Below are 23,689 nucleotides of genomic sequence, written 5' to 3' on the forward strand. Positions count from 1 at the left end.
CATGAACCATCTTGATTTTTGCAAGCCCCAGAGAGGTTTCTGTTGCCACTCAAAACTTTTGCATAATCAGGGCTGCATTGTATGTAATTTTGTTTGGTGAACTGCCTTTGTATATCCTTTCCCTATTTAGATCAGAAAAAACAAACAAACAAAAAATTTGAAAAAGAAAACAACAACTTTGCAGCAGAATTCCTAGGCAGGACACAGGTTCAGCCATTAAAATTTCACAGAATTCTATGTTCTACAGTTTTACAGTAGAAACCATTAAAAAAAAAATCTACATTTGCAAACCACTAGGCACAGACATTACGGTTAAATCTGTGATAAGTTAAGATGTCAGTATTTGTTATCTTTTGCCAAATACTGATTTTTAAAAATGGTTATCACTGTATAAACAGCAGATAGTACTCAGTTTTATGCAGTATTTTAAGTATTTGATCATGTTAGTCTATTTATGTCCTAGACCATACCTAATTTAGTTTGTATTATATAATATTGTTCTCAAGATATCAAATCAGTCAAGAGAAAATAGATTTGTCTGAAATTTTGAAAGGAGCCAACGTAGTTAACCTTTATTTTTATTATATTTTTTATTATTATATATTTATATTTCTATAAATAACCTTTATTTATAGAAAAGCATTGAAAAAAATCTAACTGCACTTACGTTGATGGTATCCTTTAACTGTACAAGCCAAGCTAAATGCTTGAATCAACCAGCAACTGTTTCGAATTAATGACTCAATGTAGCCACATGCTCCTATCTGAAAAGCAAATGAAGAGACTGATACATAAAGTTCAGAAACAAGTGATAAGAATCTAAGCACATCTGTTTATGTCACTGTCACAGTTCCAGGGTGGCTGCAACTGTATGTCCCCCTCTGTGTTCCACTCCACACACTAAACATACCAGGAGTCACCCATCAGTCTTAGGGGGCCTTAGCGGACCAAAGTCTTTTTAGCCTTTCCACCAGGGTTGGGGCTCCCCTGGGACAAAAGGCCTCATCTGTTTGCTGGATCAGAAAGAAGGTACTTTAAAAGCCCTTTCTTTGTCTGTTGGTTTCTGGAAACCCAGCTTGAACCTGTATATGCAAACCACTCCAGGCCGGTGATAATTCTGTAAAGTTACTTAGACTCACTGATTCACCTTTATCACCTTCCATTGTGTTTAGTGCTTGGAGGAGCTGTGGTAACCCTCCTTCGTGGAACAAAACACAATCATACATAACACGCTGATTTATATATATTTAAAATGAAAAATGCCTGTTTTTCTCAGTCCAGCAGTAAAAATGTTCAAAGGTAAGCTACAATTGCAAAAAATACATTTAAAGTTATCTTTTATAACATTTTAAATTTTTGGCTTTTCTCAGCTTATCGGAGGCATCATAGGAGTGTTCTTTAACTAATGGTTTAACATTCATAAAAAGAACCCTAATAGTTAAATAAAGCCTTTAAGAGTTAAATATTGACATTTTCAATTGAAACTTAGACCAGAATTAAAGGAAACTAGAAGCTGGTTTGCCATCTCTTGCATCAGGCCCCCTATTCTCAGTGTCAGAAACTACAAAACTTCTTAGCATGATGACTGTCCAGTGGCTCCAAAATGCCAATTATAATTAAACACCATAATGACACAAACACTCTATTCATTGTAGACCTTACAGACTTGTAGTCCTTACAGAGTTCTTACTCACACAAAGCTTCTACAGACTTCAAAAGAGAGCTTTCCCAAGTAAAGAATTCAGGATTTGGCTCCTTGAGAATTGCTTCTTACCTTGTGAACTTTCAGACAGTTGGACTGACCAAAATAGGTACACATTTTCTTATAATATAGAAACCCACAGTAATTTTGGATACTGTATTTACAGTTTCTGAATGAAACATGGAAGACTCTTGCATGCATTAGTACAATTTTGTGATGCTGAAAGGAAGGTTTTAGGACTGCTTAATGACTGCACACTTTTGCAACTAACCCACAACAGCATTCAGCACTGAAACTATAGATGCAGCCACTTACCGACAGTATGTTTTTCATTGTAATCACAAAGACATTGTATGCAATCAGCCAGTCCCAATAACGTAGAATGCTTCGGATAGGTTTCAGTAATAGATCACCACCAAAGAGCAGGAAATAGAAACAGGCCACCAAGTAACCCATACAAAATATGCTGATCCTTGTAGTTCCCGTGATGAAGATGATAGTAAGCACAAACCAGAAGAGGTAACTAAATATTATCACTTTATACATATCTAAGTAGGATCTGTAACAAGAAGACAGAAACAAGGAAAAAAATTACTAAACTTTTTCTGATCATTTTCCTACACATTTTTGCCCACTACTGACTTAACCCTACAAAGTGCAGAGCACTCTGATCTTGACTCAGCAAAGCTCTTACACACCTGCTTAACTTCAACTCTAAAGCCAATGTAACTTCTCCCATCATGTGCTTGATTCAAGCTTAAGTGCTTTGATGAACAGTGGCAGAGTGCTCAGTACCTTACAGGATCAAGTCCTTTATCATAAAAGGATGGAAAATACATTCTTCACAAACTTCATGATGCCGTGATTTATGTGGCAATGTTATATGCATGTAAAAGACTGTTTGAGCTCATGGCTGAAGAAGTCTGGGTAACTGTTCAGCAAATCTATTTCTAAAACCCACCTGCATGACCTCATTGCAAACAATTCTATACTTATTGATGACTTCTAGAGAATTCAGTCTGGTGAGAGGCCCCATTTCCAAAGACAGCTGCTAAAAATATCTTTCTTCAATGCAGATCAACTGTAAGAGGTTTGGGGAGGTGTTTTCTGCAGAATGCCAGTGTGTTATAATTTACTGAAAGCTACGCTAAGAGGCCTCAGACAGGACAATCTGAAATCCATCTTGATTGGGAGAAAGGAGGAACAATGCAGTATTTTCAGATTCTTCAAAAATCTTGACTTAATATTCACTTACAAGGAGAACAGAGACTACCATTAGAAAATGTGCAAAAGGCTGTAGGGAGTAGTAGGTATAACTAACCATTTCCAAACCAATGAATTCTTAGTTTCCCTTACTGGAATATTTTGCTTCCAGATGTTCAGGATCAGCTCACACAAGCTGTGAAACCTGCTGTTCCAGGAAACCATGCAGGGAGAGCATGACATGAACATTCACACCTTCTGTGCCAAACTACCTAAGGAGTAAATGAGCCAACTGTACTGTAGATTGCCATGTGAAGAAACCCCTGCTTGACATTCTCATGCCTCACCAGACCTTTCTGGAGCTGTCTTGCTGGTCTATATTTATATATTTTCCCTGCTTAAGTTGCACTCAGGGAGATACTTAATGATAGGTTACAAAAAGGGTCCTTCTGGTTTACTTCTTGTAAGTAATAAGACTATTGGGACTAAATAGGACTAAACTGCAGTCAAAATTTTATAGATGTTGTTGGGTTTTGTGCGATAAAACACAAAACAACAAATTGTTTATAAGTTTTGCAGGAGAATAAGTAAACGGGGGGCCCCAATTGAACAGGTCTTCAGGGGCCCCTGGATGTGACTGAAATGGCACTGTCTGTGCTTCTGCTGAAAAAGATGTACTGTTGTGTTGCTGTTCCTTTACATAATAATTATTGATGTGTGGGATGTCTGGGAAGAGATCTGCTTCCTGACACTACTTTTATCATCCAATATTTGAGAAGCCTTGTCCCATTGTGCTTACATATTCTGCATCAGCATTTTTGAGAAAAGCTAAAGAGGAAAAAAAACTGAAGCTGAAAAGAAATCTCTCAAAAAAGATCTAATCAAAAGCATTTTTCTACATTTTTTACCGACTTGGGCTATCAGCCTCAAGGGTTCTGTCTGGATGCAATCACCTCCAAACTTCAGGTATATCTGGGGTTTTCATTCAATCAGAGGCTTGCAACAAAGTTCAGTTCTGGAGCAAAACATCCACACAGAGTTTGGGAGGCATTTGGATTAGGAGGCTGGTTTTAGAATAATCTCTTTTTAAAATTTAAATTATGCCTGGATTAAATAGACTACATAACAGTACAAAGCACATATTACACACTCATGCATTTTTTTTTTCATTTTTGAATATGTAAATAATTCAGTGCACCTTAATATTCTTACCTTAACATTCTTACTCCAAAGGAGGAGAAAAACAAGAGCTGGGCTGGGGGTGCAGGCTCTGGGGTGCAGCCAGGGTTGAGGAGTTTGGGGTGCAGGAAGGGGCTCCAGGTTTGGGGGGGCTCAGGGCTGGGGCAGGGGATTTGGGCACGGGGTTGGGGCGTGGGTTTACCTCGGGCGGCACCAGGTCAGCGGTGCAGTGGGGGTGCTAAGAGAGGCTTCCCGCCTGTCCTGGCACTGCAGACCGCACTGTGTCCGAGAAGCAGCCAGCAGAAGGTCTAGCTTCGCGTGACTCTCACCTGCAGGCACCCCCCCATACCCAGCTCCCATTGGCCAGGAACCAGCCAATGGGACCTTGGAGCCAGTGCTCGGGGCAGGGACAGTGCACGGAGCCCTGGGGCCCCCCTGCCTAGGAGCCAGACCTGTTGCTGGCCACTTCTGGGGGGCACAGCGCGGTGTCAGAACAGGTAGGGAGTAGCCTGCCTTAGCTGGGCAGCACTGCCGCTGGGACTTTTAATGGTCTGGTTGGTGGTGCTGACCAGAGCCGCTGCGACCCAGCGCCTTGCATTTCACGACCCAGTACTGGGTCGCGATCCGCAGTTTGAAAACCACTGTTTTACACCACAGGGGATTGTTATTTATGCCTCTTAATGTTTAACAAGAGGTTCCAATACTGTTAAATCTGCTGTGAGGCGAAAAACAATGAGCTGCAAAGAGACTGATCTACTTTAAAATCTGCTCCAGATAGTCTGAATGACTATGTGATGTTGCGGCTTAGCTGCTGGCATCCTGGTGCCAAGACTTCTCAGCATGACGACACCGGTCAGCATCACTATTATAGCATCATCCCCTTTGAAACAAGGATGCTATTGCCCAATTAGTACTTTGGAGCTTCAAGCAAGGTTACCAGCTCTGTTGATAACTCAGCCAAAGGTTCTGAGTCTATTATAGGAGTGGGTGGGAGAGGTTCTGTGTGGCCCGTGAAGTGCAGGGGGTCAGACTAGATGATCACAATGGTTTTTTCTGGCCTCAGAGTCTATGATACACCAGTCAGACTCTTCTGCACCCACTAAGGACGGCCAAGATGTTGGTGTCCTGTAGCAGTAACTGATGTCTCAATGCTTCTTCAGGCTAATGGAATTGTCTCTCTCTTTTGCCCCCTTTCCCACAACATTCTCCTGCTTCCCTCTCCATGTTCTCAGCTCTCCCCTCCCCATCTCTCTTGCTGCCTCTCACTCAGGTCACCCCCCGCATCTCTTTATGTTTCCTGACCAGTCTCTTGTTCCATAGGCACACGTGTATATTTACCTATGCCCAAGACTTTCACGTCAGAGTCTCCTACCCCTCATATCGTCCCTCTCTGGCCCTATTCTAATGCACCCCGATGTTTCCTTGCATCCCTGTCAATCTCCTTTTCTGCCCTCCATATGGCTCTATCCCCCAGTCTTCTTCCTGAACCCCACATTCTCCTCCTTTTCCCTACTGAACCCTGCAGTCCCCTTCACTCTGCTGAACGCTGATTTGTTGATTTTCCCTTTGCCTTTAGCTATATTAGCACTTTCAAAAATAAGCTTTATTTGTATTGGATTACCCATGTTTTCTTCCAGGATATGCAAGAAAAATTAATTGGACCTAGTTCATAAGATCTCTTCAGGGCCTTTCCTACATTTAATGGTATTTTTTCTTCTCCTGTTTTTCAAGTTCATCTCTTCTATCAGTAAGTTCCCTTTTTCTTGTCTCCACCTGCTTTAGACCATAAATCCAAAGTTGCACTGGTTGTTAAAACCCTTTTTATTAGCAACAAAATGTTTATTTCATGCGAGTCTGAGCTGAAGTCTGTAATGATGATTTGCAGATCCTCTGTCATTAACCTAAGTCAGAATATGTGTGGTTCCAAAGAATGCATTACATCGGCCTATGAGAGTGGTCTTCTGCTTCACCTGCTGTTGTCTCCTTGGTTGCAGGCGTTACAGGGGCCAGCTCTGTGTTAGATGCTGGTATTAGGTCCTGGTGTTAGGGACTAAAATATTTTGATATCTCCGTATTTTTTCTGTCCATTTCTAGGTTCTTGCACAGGAGTTCTTCTAAATTGGGATTTTCCCACATCACAAGCAGTGGGAACAGAGATCCGCCTGTAAAGCCATCTTGGCTTGGCCTCTAGAAAGTCCCTACTTTTTATTCTTTGGCTTTGTTTTGTTTTTTAAAATTTCTTCACTTGTGGTTTCCTGCAGGCTTAGTTGTGCATCCCCTGAGAAATCTGGGGGTGGAGTGAAATCTGGACTTTCAGAAAATCTCTTCCTTCAGATTCATTTGTCACTGTTGATCTCAAGTATTTTTCCAGAAACAGGAAAGTTAAGTAATTGGTTTGGTTACAAGTTCTTTTTTCCAATTGTTCCTACTGTAATAAAAGGCCTTTTAGCAATGCCTACTGGAACAGTTACTGTCAAGTGTCTCCTCAGAGGAGAAAAATCAGAAGAAAATCTTCAGGTTGTTACGTAAGATTTTTGCTATGTGACACTTTATGGACAGCAATGAGAGATGTTTGACTAAAACCTCATATACAATGCTTTGGAAATGTGAAATGCCCCAACAGAGAGGACATGGGCCAAATTCAGCCCTGGTGTTAAGCTAGTTTACATAGGCACTCAAGTCAATATAGTTTTAATTTAGATTGTAAAACCTAATTTAGAGTGCAAGCTCCTTGGGGCAGGGACTGTGTCTGCTATTTGTTCTATAAGGCAACTAACACATTTCTGGGTTCAAGAAAATAAATACATACTGATACACTGGGCATAATCTGATCCCACACTTACAAAATAAGGGAATTAAGGGAAAATTACTCAACAGCAATTCTCTTTTCCCTAGTCCTCTCTTTTTCCTTTCTAAACAGCAAATCCAAAACAAGGAAGCCTGTGGCTTTACCAACCAGAAGTAAGAAGACAAAAGATTAGTCAAATCCAAGACTTCCAGAACAAAGACATATATAATAAGATCAAAGAAAAACTACACCAAGCAGCACTTCTTGAGGGGAGCAGAAGAGATGTAGCACAGGAAAAGAGGACTACAACAAACAGAATTACTGGTGAGTAATCTTCCCTTGATGTATGTCCTCCTTCTCCTAGTCTACCCAGCAACAATTACAATTAGCAAATATCACAAGCTAGGCCTTTGGAGGGAGAGGAGGAGGGCTAGGAACTTATTATATATAACTACTCTCGGAGAACTAATGCAAAGTAACATTAATAAACAAGTACAGATCAATCTGGTAGTTCAAGAGGAAGTTATGAGGAAATGAACAGGTGGCCACCTTATAAATTTCAGAAGCAGATGCTTTTGCACTATGAATCAATGAAATTGGCTACTGCAGAATGGAATTTAATAATTTTGCATATAGCCATTTGGTTAATGGCATACAGTCTTGAACAAATCAGTCGTAGTCAGAGAAGTGATTGTAAAAATGGCATCTTGTCATGACACTGAACTCTTGATGGATTTCTGTTTAGAAAGACAGAAACTGTTAACTTTTACAAAACTCTGAGTGAGAGATCAGTACAATTCCAGAACTTGCTTTGCACACTGAAAGACACTTTCTCTGATACAGCAAAGGAGGACTGGGACACAGCACAGGTAAACAAAAGGCTAATTAACATAAAACTGCCTGAGTTTTGAACTGGACTCAGTGAGCATATGAAAATTCAAGTACAGGCCCATTACAGAATATGGGAACGGGAATGCACATTCAACTTCTTTTGGAACTTGAATGGGGAGAAAGTATTTCAAATCTAGGGATCAAGGACAGAAGTTGACTGCCTCTGAGCATGACTCAGTCACTAAACTCCTTGGAAAAACCTTTAGCAGTCTATCTGCCTTGCTCAATCTCCACACGGTCAGTGTAAGCATTCCGGGCTGAAGAACAGGATCAAACCTTCAATGCAGTCGTATAGGGCATTTCTAGGAATGCATTGCAATCACAGATTTAGGTTCTAAAACCAAGGGTAGTTGGACTGCAGGGGCCAACACTCTTTCATGAATGTTCTTTTCTCCAGAATCAGAGATCCCATGAAAATATATCATGTCCCCAGAGTCTTAGACTCAAATGATCATGAGCAGGAAGGAGAGAGTTTTGCTGATAGGGTGGAGCTAAGCTATTCAAATAGGTGTCCCAGATTATAGTAAATGTCCTGAAACACATGGAGGTCCAAGCTCCTCTTGGTAGGGACCATTACTATTCTTGTTATTAATAGATAGCTCATGGTGAACCAATCCACCATGATGCTCTCCTTCCTTTAGAGGTTCACTTGCTCAGAAAGAGGGAAGAAGAGAATCTATCTAGAAAGTCAGCCACGAGGCTTTAGAAAAGATTTGAAAACTTCCAGTTTGCATGGCAGGTGTAATGTAGCTATAAGGAATATGACTCTGTTCTGCTTCAGAATAAACGGTCAGCTAAATTACAATTCAGAATCTTTATTACTAGTGATGACACACCAGTGAGGAAGGACACAGCTTGATCTTTAGATCTCAGAGTGAATTTGCAATACTGACAGCTAGAAAAATCATCTTTCTGACTTGTGAGCTGAGCATATTTTACATGGAAGTCTTATAGGGAGAAAAACTGGCATGATATTATGTCATTTTTACAGTCACTTCTTTGACTATGACTGATTTAAGTAAATCTAATTTGTTTAGTTTTAGGGCTTATTCTAATTTCTCAGTGATACTAGAAAAAAGGACCTCCTCATTCTGCTCATCAGCATGCGCTGTCTTCCTGTAGTCAGTGGGACCTGCTACTTTCAAAACTTCTGAAGACCAGGCACTAGCTCACTTTAGATTAAAGGAAGATAAGCCCCTCGTTCTTGCAAACAACGATGAGACATAGCCAATAGATATGCGTCAAGGTTACCTGAACGCCTCTCAAAATGCTTGGCTCTATTATCTTAAAGAGAGGAACTTTTATCAAATACAAGAGTTTTCTCAGTCCAACTAACATGCTGTTACTCCAGTCTATGAACAATGAACAATTCAAAACTCAGAATCTCTAAATATGGCTAAACCAGTTGATATTTTAGTCTCAGAGTCTCCATGTAGTGTATACCCTGGTAAAATATAGTAACCAACGTGAAAGTCATGAGATTGCTGTTGCTTATTTGGTCCCTGAGTTTTCTAACAAGTTTCCTTTTCTTGTTCCTTTTTCTGCCTTATTTTTCATTTTATTTTCTACACAACATGAGTCTCTACACAACAGATCTACACAACATAAATGCATCAAATATAAAAGGCACATACATTTCCATGCTTAACCAGAACAAATATAGTCACAAACTTGTGTGTTCACCCTAACACAATTAAACAGATTGTTTCTCTGGATTTTCTGTTTTTCATATCCAATACTTTCCAGCGACAACATTGCCACCCCATAAATGTGAGCAGCAAACCTTTTCTGAAAAGGCTGTATACTGTTAATTACCTATATAAGAGTCTATTTTCTCATCACATCCCAAATACTGCCTTTGAATATACATAGAGTGACCTAGGACTTTAAGGAATTTTACGTATGACTCAAAAGGGAGAATTTGGTCCTAAAGTTTATGGAAAGGCAGCAGTCCAGTTAAGGTTGAGGTTTATTTCCCAATAAAAGTCTGATTTTGTCTCCTATCCAAAAATCTTCAGAGTACATTCTTTGTGCTGCAGGTTCTTCATATTTTGCCAGCAGACAATTTCTCCCATATTTCTGGGATTCGAACAAGTTATTCTCGATTTAGATAAAAATAAGTCAATCATTACTTTTTGAAAATCTGCTAAAACCAGCTTTTCCGAAAAAAGCTAAAATGAAATTTATTTGAAAGAGCTTGACGAGTTGCAGTGCAAAGGACTGATGTTATGATGGGAAAAGGTGCAGTTGGGCAGTTATTCCCTGGAGTGATAAGCATGTCCACCAGACTCCTGTGGACATTAAAAAAAAAATGCCAAGCGAAGTGAGTCTTTAGCCCTTTTATTTCTGAAGAGAACTTTTAAATGTAGATTCATTGACACTAGTCACAGTGATTTTTCTGACCCAAATCAGGAAAATCACAACACATTCGCACTGTCCCCTGGCATTCTCACCAGTGATGCTCTTGCCCGGAACCCCTAACTCAATGACAGCTTGGAACCATCTTCATCTCCGGTGCACTCTCCTCAAATATGAGCTCAGAGCTAAAGTGGATGTGGCAGCTGTGGCAACAAGTGGAAGTTAATACTCTTCCTGTAGTATTGGAGTCAACGCCACTCCCTTCCCTTCATTCCTCCCAATTAAGCCCCACTGTGGCAGACATTTTCTGTAGGTATTTCTGGCTGCTGCTAAGACTCCAGGAAATCATCTCCACTTGGTGCAATATCTAGTAGGGAGATGGTGGCACCAGGCCTCACCCTGCTATCAACAGTTGCCTGTTCTCAATGGCAGCAGAGCGCATCAAGTGCTATAATCTCCGAATAAGCATGTCGGCTGAATGCATTTCAGTGAGTTCACCTTCAAAGCTATTCATGGCTTTGGCCACAGGTTCCAGTAGAAACAATAGGATTCATTTAAAGATTTTATGAAGGGATTGCAATTACAATGAGTGTCTGGTGAAATAATAACTGTTTATCAATTAAAAACAGTTTTCCACTCTGCTCCCTCTCAGCCATCTGAGCATAACATGCTTTCTGAGTCACAACAAACATCTAGGGGGCAAAACGTAGACGCTAATGAAGTTTCCCCCATAGATATTCTTGTAAATATTGCACCAAACCTTCAGAAATGCATCAGGCTAGATGGCCAGCTGTGCTGAGCTTACACACGCAGCAGTTGAGGAGCAGGGAGAAGATGGCTCCAGGATTATGAGCTGCTCTAATTTTCAACAGCTGAAGTCGTTACATAAGAGCTGCTCCATCTGCCAAAGATTGGCTGGTGCAGTGTGTTTCTGGCTCCACCTCTTTTTTTTACCCCACACCACCAAAACAGACCTCCAAAGTCCATGGGTGGGAAGGGGGTGTCATGCAGGGGAAATCCTCAGCTGTCCATATGAGACAGCTTTATGTCCTCTTATTTGGGTTGAGTGAAGAATCTTCTTCTTTTCCAGAGAAGATTTTTGTTTGTTTAAATAGTGTATGACCTTCTTCAATTTTGAGCAAAGCAGCAAGACGTAATTAACTGATAAATACATTTGTGGTATTAAAGAGATACAGAGACAGGGCCAGACTAACTTGGTCTCGCACAAGTGCATGGGGCAGAGAAGACAAGGAATAGATCAGGTGTACCACCATGTACTCACCAGGAAACCTAGGAAAGGATTTTGCTCCTTCAGGCACAATCCCTCCTTGAACTCCACCTGCAATGCTGTTGATCTGTACCTTCCGCATGGCACCATCGAGACCACCATCAGTGGGCCAGCTACACCGAGATATTCAGAAACATGCTCACCTGTGTTGGAAAGAGCCTCCTAGGTAGTACCATATACTCTTTCCAGCTATTTCTTATGGAAGATAAATAACTTACTGCTGCACAAGTTGCATGTTGTAAAATGGGAAAAATTAAGACAGATCTCAATAGAGTTGGAAGCCAAAATTCAAACACTCTTCTATTACAGATACCTTCAAAACAGAGAATTTAAAAAAGAAGATACATTGTAATTTCAAAATATTCCACACCCGACATTACCGGCAGTGAATGAAGTCGGGAACTGGGTTGTGCTGGCTAAATGATGCTGCATCAAGGTTCATGCAAATTTCCACATTGTCCCCAGCCATGATTCGCACAGCAGCCTTATTTTCATCCTCAAACATTTGTCTTTGTAAGGATGCACAGAGCAGCAACATGAAATCGTCTGGAAAAATGAAGATATCACCTTGAGAACTTCAGCCATTATCTCAGTTCTATGGTGTGGAATGCTGAATGCTATTGGTGAAATGTTATCATCTAATCACAGCACAGTAGTTCTTACAATGATCCCTGAGAGATTGCATTATCTATGATGCACTGTAATACAAGTTTGACATTTGTTGCTACATTTCATTTTCACCTGATTATTCCACTTCCATGATTTTTTCTGAGAAGGAGATTAAAGGGAGGAAACAGAATTCATCACTTTTTATTCAGCTTTATTAAAGAAAAATGAGAATGTACCAGTTGCATAAATTACTGAACATTTGAATGCACTGATTTGATAAAAACACAATTACTGTTCAATGTACTGTGTTGGTATAATGACTAGCACAATGTGGTCCTGCTCCATGAATAAGGCCTCTAGGATCTAAGTAATAAATATAATAATAATGCCCTGTATTGCTGCTTCTTCGAAACAAATAAAACCTTTGTATTATACTTTTGCATGATTTGAAACCAAAGAAAAGTAAACAACTTTCATAGCCTGTGCTAAAATACTTACAGACAAGAAAAATAGGATTTGGTCTTTCAATGAAGTCTGGAAAGTATAACCACTTTATGATGTTGGAGTTGAAGTTGGCATTAAGGCTTCTCCATGGATAGTCTACAATAAAAGGAAGCACGCAAAAATGTAATCAATAGTTTATAACAATTACTTCATTTTCTTTAAAGTATCTGTCAGTTTTCCAGCAGTTTCCTGTAAGAGCAAATGACCATAAAAGGTAAGTGACCCTACCTTTACAAGGAGCAGGTGGAATGCCAATACAAATGAAATACTGGAATATAATGGTGCATGCCAGAAAACAGCAGTACTTTGGCCAGATCTCTGCAATAGCTTTTCTTCTACGTCGATATAATACAGCAATTAACCAGAAGGCATGAATCATGGCAAAGAAATCCATTCGTTGACCAATTACATTAACTGACAGTAGGAAACAGGTCTGTGGAAGAAGTAAAGAAAAATATGCAGCACTTAGAATCCCTGAGATGGTCAGGGCAGATATAATAAATTAGCTTTTCAATCTGATTCTTGGAAACTTGATGTAGCTGAGTGTAGCTCTTCACATACTAAGCCTCTGACATGGTTAATAGTCCTCCACCACCCCACACTTTGTGTAATTTTCTATCATCACTGACTATCTCAATGCAACTGTAAAGCAAGTTTCCATTTCATGCTACTAAAAAGATAGAAAATGGCCAGAACGTAGTCATGATAAAGCCTAGATTGGAAATGCTTAATTGTTGCCAAGCAATGCATGTTACATAGACATATATTTTGATACTACTTACAGATGTTAAAAGAATGAACTCATAAAGAAAAATAATAACTGGAGGGCATCCTCAGGTGGGAACCACATAAAAAGAATAAGCTTTGTGACAATGTAACTTTTGTTTACTATAGACAAACAGCTCAATTGTTCTGAAGTGGTTCGCCATTATTTTTGAAGCTCTTTTTCCCAGGGTAGTTTCTACTCTCTGGTTGCACTTAAAACAGTGCCTTTAGGTGATGCTATGATGCAACACTTTCTTTTAGAACTCAGTGAATAATTCATAGTGAATCATTTAGTCAATGAATTTCATCATTTCTCTCTCCAGGAACTGCTCTCAAACAGTGATGGTCTCAATTTTTGTGGCTAACTAATTTTGGTGAATTGCTCCCAAGGATTGCTTGTTAACCATTCATTACATTGACTATTTGGAATTTGAGAGAGATGTTGGTTAGTTCTGATTAGACTCATAGGCACACAGCAACTTATAATTGGGTTTCCACTGCAAATAGTTATGCACATGAGCTGAAAACTTGCTTTCTGCAGGTATTCTCTAAAGTTTGCTTAAAACTTGCCTTTTACACAAACATTCTTGCCACTACACTAATTTTCTTCATTTGAATATTAATGAAAATTGAACACAAAAGGGTGTGAACATAGCTGAAGCAAATTCACTGTTCTATTCAAGCAAATATTTATAAGTGTTTTATGAGGTATTTACTCAGCATTACTTTTTTTTCAAGATGGATTAAATTTTGCTTTGTCTGTATGAGTTGGTGCCAGACTGGCAGGGAAGGGAAGGCAGAGGGAAGGTGGGAGCTAGACAGAGATGCAGGCCAAACAAGAGATACAGAAGGAGGAAGGAGAGTTGTCTAACCTCAGATCTGCCCTACCCCTTTACCCGTGCTGTGGCTCGCAAAGCAGAGCAACTTTATCCATGGAATACAGCATTGGCCTGAGACTCAGGAGCTCAGGTTCTACTTCCAGATCTGCCACTGACCTGCCACGTGACCTTGGGAAAATCACTTCCCCTGTATCTTTCCCTGCTCATGCTTTGTCTATCTTGTCTATTTAAGTAGTAGGCTCTTGAACCCAAGAAGCACAGTGCAGAACCAAGCTTCTTGGATCTACCAAAATATAAATAATACTAAAATAAAGAGTGACTTCTTTCTTTTCCCAGATCCTGCAACAGTCCAGAGTGCAGCAGGTGCAAGAACAGCTAACATGTAGTTAGCCATAGACAGTAGCCTGCCAGCTGCCGCTTTTCTCCTCTGCTCCCATGGTACTCAACTCAGTTGTGGGTGACATCAGTGGATGCCCCTTGCCAATCCCTCCCTGAATAGCACACAGCCTTCCCTTTTGGTGAATTAGAAACAGAGCACAGGAATGAGAAACAAGTATATTGAAAAGAAAAGAGAAAAACAAGAGAAAAAGCATGGGGAGGGGAAGATGGAGAAGGGGAAGAGATGGTGGTAACTGTGCCCAGACAACTCTGGCCCTAGTGAGAGTAGCAGATGAGGAAGCAGCAGGTTGTCAGTACATCTCTAACTGGAACCAACAAAACAAAACAACACCAGGTTGGGAATCATTGTCTTAACCACATGAATATGTTATTTACCTCCAACCCAAACTTGTAGAAGAAGTAGTTTATGAAATACTTGGCACAGTTTATGAGTCCATCATCCAAATGTAATCTTGTAATGTCATGGAAAATGGTTTTAGTCACAGGTGCAGTAAGATTATTTCGACATCTGTAGTACTCCTGATGCCGGTAAATTGTAACTTCAAAGGCCAGAATAGCCAGCATCAGTAAGTTATTCTACAAAAGAAGCAATAAAAAGAAGATAAAATCAAAACTGAAATATGAGGAATTGGAAATATTTTCTGAGAAGCATAATCAATGAATATTCTAGTGGATGTTATTGTTTAATATTGCTGCAATACCAAAATGTTCTGGGATTCAATTTCAAAATGGGAAGTTTACTTGAGTCATAAAATGCATCAAGGGTTTACCAATTCCACAATTTCTGTTCCTCCCTCTGGAGGGGGTAGAGAGACCTACTGTTCCTCACTGCAGGTGTCTTGACAACTGAGACTCTGAATTCATACTCGAATACCTGCAAGGCCACTGACTTCTGTTCTCACCAACGAAACAATGGAAGTGCTTGATAGAGTTCTTTTGGTGTTGTTTTCATAACCCTAATTTATGTGGGCTGTTCACTTTGCCTGTGTTGGTGAAAGAGGGAACAGCAGCACTATTAAGTACTGCCAGACAGTATCTTTTATGTGATAAAAGACCAGAAACTGTGCATCTGTCCCAAATTTTGGCCTTGTATTGCTGAAATCACATGAAGATAGGAAGCAGAGAACCTGAAATGGGCTGGGTCAGCACTGAGAAAGTTACCCTCTGCAGAAGGGTGTAGTTCTAATTTCAACTAATCTGATGACTGTGTTCAGAACGAACATAAATCTGCAGGCCAATGAAGGTACCATACAGGTAGGTGAAGTAAGTCACTGATTGTTTTTTTTAATTCAGGAGGAGTCACAAGTGATCATTAAACCTGTGATATAATCTAAAGGTGCAGTGACTCAACTATGATTTTTTCAGCCATTTTCCATGCAGAACTTCTTATCCTAAATCATTAAGTAAAGGACTTCAGACACTCTCTAATCCTAAGGGAGTCATGCAGGATAGCCTTCGGGTGCTGACATAGAGTAAAACTAAGAAATGTTTAATCCAAATGAAAGTAACAAAACACACCCTGCCTGCATTAAACAGAACAAAAACTAGAATAAAGACAGGATTATTGCTGTTTCCCCTCCCCCTACCCCCACCTCCCAAAAAATCCACAACATTTTTCCCAAGTTGTTTCTAAGGGATAAAAGTTTTAAAAAAATAATTGCAGGTAAAATGTGCTGGCAGCCAGGGACAATTATCCAGATCGAACATTTATCTTAGATCTTATAATATCTGAAGTGGATGTATGTTGTTACTTCTTACAAATCTTGTAAGTCAAATTTCTTGACATTCTTTTAATCCATAGTAGCGCAAGAGAGCTATGGTTCCCTGTGCATTTTATCTGAATTATTGCATGGAATTTCCTTGAGTTAGGGGCTTAGGAATCATGCATAGCAGGGCACTTGCCCCCTAACCGTACATCACATTTTTTTTTCTCCATTGCCCACAGCTCACAATTCATGGAATGATGTATTGTGTGTGTGTGTGTGTGTGCGCGCGGGGGGGTGGGGGCACATGATCCATTTCAAGGGTATTGAAAAGTTCATCGGGAGTAAGAGGCAGTCAGTCTAAACACAGAAAAATGTAGAGCAGTTACCCTTAAGTATACAAGCAGGGGATAAGACTTCCTTAATCCAACCCACTCTGTAGGATCAATGGGTGCGCTGTAGAGAAGCGACGTCTTCAGTTCTTCACTGCCTATGTCAGTTTCATTTTCTGTAGGCTAAAACGCAAACAACGATAAGTTCTTTCGTTAGAATCTCTTTGGAGCCACTGGGGGCAGGAATCATGATGGCTCAGCAGAAACACATCAGCTGAACCGCAGCTTTGAACACTTCACATGCTTCCTTTGGCTCTGTCCTTTCACTGAAGTACCTAGCAATTAAACTCTTAATATGCACTACTACTCACCATTGTACAGTTACTGGAAAAGGTGCTAGGGTCAATAGATGTGAGCTGATATAACATTTTGCAGACGATAATCACACATGTCCAAACAGTGCAGACACTTGATGCCAATGGGCGGAATTGAGCATATGGCAAAGCAAGAGCCCAGGCAATCAAAAACACAAAGTTAAACAGAGACACCTGAAAACACAAAACAGAAATTACACAGAGCAGCCAGATGACCAGGCACCTTAACGTGACCTTTTACACCTACAATACCTCACACACAACAGTCACTGAAAAATCCTTCAAAACAAAGGGCCGAAAACAAGATCTAAGAAAAGTAACGAAATAAACATTTAAAACAGCTCTCGATGTGATGCTAGACATGGATGTCCCTGAAACTCAACAGCAGTTAGTGGCTGGTGGAAAACATAGTAATCAATTAGGTTGGAAACAATTCTAACTTCAAAATACTATTAGCACCTCTAACCCACACAGTGGCATGCTCACTCTACAAGTATGGTTTTAAATAAAAAGGGCCAAACCTGTGGCCCTGCTTTTTTTTGCAGCAACAAGGTGTACACAGTGGACTGTTCGGGTTGGTAGAAAGGTTGATTTTTGTGGTAGGGGACTCTCATAAATTATTTTCTAGGCACACTAGAGTTCTCCCTCTCATCTGAAGGGGCTGCTGGTGGGATGGAGAAAGACAGAGGGACTATGACTTTGGTTCCCAAAAAATTAAACAAAAACCGTAGTATCTTCATTGGTGGAGAGGACTGGAGATTTGCTGTGTGAGAGGGGTCCCCATTCCCAACTGATGACTTTAATTTAAGATGGGACTTCAGGGTTTGATTAGGCACCAGCATCTGGAGAGCCCAGCTGGACCATGGAACCGCAGTTAAACCTGCACCTAAGAAGTAGGTTGGAATGAGGTTTGGCCCAAGTGTTTGCTGTGGAGCCAAGAAGCGTCAATAGAAGGATGAGATTTTGTCAGCACGGGTTTTACTTGCCTCTTTCACTGTGACCCAGATGATGTATGAAGAAACAATTTTGATAATATGCAGCTCCAAAAGCCACCACACAAAAACTTGCAGTTTATGAAAATATTCCAGAAATTTCAAGAATAGCACTGTGAGGCGGTCGATCACCAGGTGCCACTTATTTTTTAAATCTGCAAAGACAAACCCAACGGAGTCACTGAAAAACTCTCTTTACCTTTGTTACTTCTCTATCCAGTAGAAAATAGTAAGACAGGATTTTTTCCGCTCAGCCCCCAAACAAGAGACATTAAGGTGAGTAAAATCAGCTCTGACTTTCAATGGTGGATTAAGACAAAATGGGGCCCACCACAACAACAAATCAAAGACTACCCACTACAAAAGTACTTGTGGCACTGACTATGCATCCAATGGCCCCTGCAGACCCAGGGCCTGGATCTGTGAATCTGTGAATCCATGGATCCCTGCCTTAATCCACCCATTGATCTTGTAGAACTAAATCAGTTTAGTTTGATTATATTTAGTGGATATGGTCCTATTTTGTTCAGAAAAGTGTAAACATGAAAGTAATTCACAGAGGATATTTCTTCCTAGCAAATCTTTATGTCAGCTTTGAGCAGAATCACATTCCAACCCTGAAAATGGTATTGCTGAGAGTGACAATGTGGAAATGGAAAAGACTGCCTGACGCTAGCATATGGCCGAACACTGCTTTCTAAAAGCTGAATATGCCACTGAGATGATTAAAAACATGTTCACAAGTCTCTCAGATGTTTACACAGTCCTCTGGGAAGAGCAATATACTGTAATAGAGTCTGCAAACCCTCCTGCAGAGTTTTGCTTGAAATACAACTTTTTAGTTACCTTCATTGTACACTTAGCATTAGTACTGCTCTGTTTCATACACATAACACACTACATCGTAGAATACCATATTTTGCTAACCAATAAATGAAGGACTTGATGAAAAAACATAGAGGTAGCATCACAGATGTACTTTGTTCATTTATTTTGACAAATGTAATTTGCAGGGAGGAGCCAGTCACAGATGTAAGCCAGCGAGGAGCAGTTTAAGAAGGTTGTGTGGCACCCAGGAAAAGGAAGGCAAAAGATGGGGCCAGCCAGAGGCAAGCCCCCAGTGCTCCTGAGGCCCAGCATTATGTGGGAGTGACCCCCGCTTGGACACTGTTAGGTTCCATATCCTTGGTTCAGAAAGGAAAAAACTGAAGGGAGGAGCCAGACAGAGATGGAAGGTGACAGAAGCAGCTATAGAAGCAGTTTAAACAGGGCCTGTCAGACAGCAATAATGTCACGACAAGGCGGTCCACAGTTTTCACTCTGAATATTCTCTGCCCTGTACTGATTGGCTGTTTGCTCCAACCCCGTCCTGTCTCCTCCCTTAGTCTCTTCACTTCGACTTCACTCCACCTGCCCTTCAGGCTCCTCTCCCCTTCCTTCCTTCTTCATTGCTCTGTTCCCCTTACAGTTTCCCCTCCCTTCAATGTCCCCTCTCCTTTCCTTTATTTTTCCAGGTAGCAAATACTCTCCTAACTTAAACTCACATAAAGGAGTTTAATTCCAAAACAACAACACAACAAAAAAAATGGGGAAAAAAATCATGGCACTAACATGGCCAACCATCACTCTGTTCTCTCTGCCTGTGTGTTCTATCCCTTTCCCTGGACTTTTGACTGTCTTGTCTATTTAGTCTGTACAATCTTTGGGACAAGGATTCTCTCTTATTCTATGTTTACACATGCCTTGCGAGTTGGCCTCTAGGCACTAGCGTAATTCATAGATTCCAAGACCAGAAGGGACCACTGTGATCATCTTGTCAGATCACCTGTATAACAAAAGCCATAGAATTTCCCAAAATAATTCCTAGAGCAGATCTTTTAGCAAAACATCCAGTCTCGATTTAAAAATTATCAGTGATGAAGAATCCACCACAACCCTTGGTAAATTGTTCCAGTGGTTAAGTGCCCTCACCATTAAAAAATTATACCTTATTTCCAGTCTGAAATTTGTTTAGCTACAACTTCCAGCCATTCGATCCCATTATATCTTTCTCCTCTAGGCAGAAGAGCCCATTATTAAACATTTGTTCCTTCATGTAGATTACAGGCTGTAATCAAATCACCCTTTACCCTTCTGTTTGTTAAGCTAAATAGACTGAGTTATTTGAGTCTATCACTGTAAGGCATGTTTCCTGATCTTTTAACCAATCTTGTGGCTCTTCTCTGAACCTTCTCCAATTTATCAACATCCTTCTTGAACTGTGAGCACTAGAACTGGACACAGCATTTCAGCAGCAGTCACATCAGTGCCAAAAACAGAGGTAAAATAACCCCTCTACTCTTACTTGAGATTCCACTGTTTATGCAACCAAGGATCACATTAATTCTTTTGGCCACACCATTGCACTGGGACGTCCTGTTTACCTGAATATCCTCTATGACCCACAAGTCTTTTTCAGAGCCACTGCTTCCTAGGATAGAGAGTCCCCCATCCTGTAAGTATGGTCAACATTCTTTGTTCCTAGATGTATACATTTAGCTGAATTAAAACTCATATTGTTTGCTTGCACCCAGTTTACCAGTGATCTATATCTGAATCGGAGATCTGTCTTCATTAATACTACTCCCCCAATTTTGGTGTCATCTGAAAACTTTATCAGTAATAATTTTATGTTTTCTTCCAAGTCATTGTTAAAAATAATAACTACCATAGGGCCAAGGACCAATTGGTGTGGAACTCCACTGAAAACATACCTACTTGATGAAAATTTATAATTGCATTTTGAGACCTATCAGTTAGCCAGTTTTTAATCTATTTAATGTGTGTATTATTAATATTATATCGTTCTAGTTTTTTTAATCAAAATATCATGTGGTACCAAGTCAAAAGCCGTACAGGAGTCTAAGTATATTTTATCAACATTATTACCTTTATCAACCAAATTTGTAATCTCTTTTTTGATGAGATCTATTTTCCATAAACCCATGTGGATTTGCATTAGTTGCATTACCCTTCTTTATTTCTTTATTAACTCAGTCCCATATTAGCTGCTCCATTATCTTTCTAGGGATCGAAGTCAGGCTGACAGGCATATAATTATCTGGATCATCCCATTTACCCTTTTTAAAAATTAGCACAACATTAGCATTCTTCCAGTCTTCTGGAACTTATTGAAAATCAGCATTAAATATCCAGTTAGTTCTTCAGCCAGCTCTTTGAAAATTCTTGGACGCAAGTTATCTGGTAATATTAGTAATAATTTAGTTTTAACTAATTGTAATAATTCATTATAAGGTACCTATTATGTAGTACATATGTATTATATAAACAATATAGTCTTAGGACCTGATCCTGCAAGCTGATCCATGGATGTGGACTCATATGCCTGTGTCACTGAAGTCAATGGATTCCATCTTGGAAAAAGGTCTGCTAGTCAGATCACTTTGCAGGATCAAGCATTAGTAATCTGAGACTTCACTAGCTCACAATGCTATTTGATGAGAAGTAGAGTGAGACCACTTTTTAAAATGAGAATTAAGTCTGAAGATTGGGTTAGTAAAATGTAGATGAATGAGGACCTAACATACAGTAAGAATGGTTGCACAGTCAGTACTGGAGATGAAAAATTAGATGTGGTTGCCTAAATTGGCCGAAGATGCAGAGGCATTTCAGGGATCCTTAGACAATGATGTCAAGTTTTCTGATAATTATTTTTATTTAAAAAGACAAAGAACTGTCTACTGAGTGCATATTTTGTATGAAATTCTGCCTTTTTGGGTTTCTGGCCACATAATTCCCAATTATTCATTTTGTTTTCTTCTTTTTTCTTTAAAAAAATCTCCTTTGCAAGTATTTTTCTGTATGTACATGTATGAATTAAGATAGTATTTAATGACATGATCACGTATTATTTCTCAAAGAATAAAATGTTATATTGTGCAATTTTTTTTTACCATACTGGAAAACAACACTTTGAAGGTGCCAGGTGAATGAAGCAGGGCATGCAAATTATGGTCATGAGTTGTATCTGGCATAGAGAGAATAACATATGGCACAAGATGCTACACATTTAAAAAAATTAAATGGAATATTGTATTATTCGAGAAATAGCATTTAATCATGCAACAAAGACTGTATGCATTACCCTGCTAAAATAATGCTGGCAACTCCAGACACTTGAGTGCTTAACAGCGCAACTTTATGATATAGCTTTTTGGTATTCACACACACACTCATTATATGTGAATGTAATCTAAAAGTACCTGACATCCAGTCACAGATATTTTCTGTGCTGCTGCCAAGATCCATTCAGCGCAGCACAGAGCGGAGGCCTCCAGGGAGTCAGTTACTGCTCCCTGATTCTTGGCTCTGCCCCAGTGTAGGTTAACTTTCAACAGCTGGCCAGTGTTCCCAAGGGAACTTCCACCAGCTAGGGATAAGCCAGAGTGCAGCATATTCCAATCACGCTCTTGCCTGCACAGAAAGAGCACAGGAGCTGGGTATGCCAGGGCTATACCCACTGTGGAGTCCTCTATGCAGATGGAATCCCCCAGCCAGGGAAGTATGAGTGGTTTCTGATCCCCTGGTGCAGGCTTCTTAAAGCATATAAACTGGCATTTTTCTTTGAGCAGGCCTCATTTCAAGTCTCTATTTCTGTTCCAGAGCTCTACATATAATGGTAACAGTAGTTGCCCAAATTAATGTAAGGCAATTTCCAGACAATCTGATTTTCCTCTGTTCTAAACACTCTTCCCTCAGTTTCCTGTCTCTGACGTGTTATTTCTCTTGCTAATCTAAGTCATGCAGGGTTCATGTTCATAACTGTATTACAGAAATTATTTATGTCTTAGCCAAGGATATCCAGGATAACAGCGTTAACCTCACCCACCACCACACTTCGGCATTTTTATATTCATTTAGAATCAGTTAGATATTCCTCATTCAAAATTGAAAATGTGACACTAATGCTGTACGTGAACAATGAAGCAGAGAACTTACTGAAATTAATAACCTTAAAAGCATACAATACAACAGAAAAAAAAGCGTTATTTCTTTCAGAATTCACATGGAAGGAGCTTTCCATGAGCTTCAGGAACCTCCTCATCCATCACCGGCTTTGTAAAGAGTTTTCCTCTAGTAGAAGTTGGAGGGTTTTTTTCATTTTGTAAGCATACTGTAGGTAACAGTAGCTGTTCTCATCTTAAGAGACTGAAGCATGTTGAATAATTAACAAGGACCCATCTGCTCAATCCATACTATTTTGGCAAAGACTCTAGTCAAAATTAAAAGGAAAACATAATGTTATCTAAAGTAAGATGAGCTCATCAAAGATGAACCTACAACTGAAGTTAAATAAAGTTAGCAAAGGGCAACATTACAGCCTCAAAGCCTACCGGATGTTTCTTCTACATCAGATTCATCATCCTCTTCCTCATCTTCCTCCTCCTTCTCTTTCTCTCCCTCCCCATCTCTCTCTTCCATTCTTTCATCACCATCCTCTTCCAGATTTTTATCCTCTTCCTTTGCATTGCCAGCAGTTAAATTCAGCATGGTTAGGTCAGGCAGACTTCCATCTTGGTGCACCAGTCTGTTGGTAAATAATGAGTTATCAGCACACTGAGCCATATTGGTATCAAGAACGATTTTTTTCAAGCAGTATAATTTAAAAAAATAAACAATTCATGTATAAATGCCATTGAACTGGAAATGTTAATGATTCTGGTACTTTCTGCAAACAAACACTGCAAACTGAGTCAGAAATGT

At 39.9% G+C, this 23,689-nt stretch overlaps 1 protein-coding gene across 1 annotated transcript in view; it reads right to left on the minus strand.

The window, feature by feature from the left end:
- Positions 1-23,689, minus strand: part of PIEZO2 (piezo type mechanosensitive ion channel component 2) — a 453,866-nt gene that overhangs the window by 76,199 nt on the left and 353,978 nt on the right. Inside the window, exons 20-29 of the mRNA XM_073331610.1 lie at positions 23,320-23,513; positions 17,921-18,081; positions 16,932-17,108; positions 16,618-16,743; positions 14,901-15,101; positions 12,751-12,955; positions 12,517-12,618; positions 11,790-11,955; positions 2,018-2,261; positions 668-764 (exon numbers count right to left, since the gene is read on the minus strand). Coding sequence (XP_073187711.1) covers positions 668-764; positions 2,018-2,261; positions 11,790-11,955; positions 12,517-12,618; positions 12,751-12,955; positions 14,901-15,101; positions 16,618-16,743; positions 16,932-17,108; positions 17,921-18,081; positions 23,320-23,513 — 1,673 coding nt within the window. The remainder of the gene's footprint in view (positions 1-667; positions 765-2,017; positions 2,262-11,789; positions 11,956-12,516; positions 12,619-12,750; positions 12,956-14,900; positions 15,102-16,617; positions 16,744-16,931; positions 17,109-17,920; positions 18,082-23,319; positions 23,514-23,689) is intronic.

The sequence above is a fragment of the Lepidochelys kempii genome, chromosome 2, assembly GCF_965140265.1.
Source record: "Lepidochelys kempii isolate rLepKem1 chromosome 2, rLepKem1.hap2, whole genome shotgun sequence".
NCBI classification, from domain to species: Eukaryota; Metazoa; Chordata; order Testudines; family Cheloniidae; genus Lepidochelys; species Lepidochelys kempii.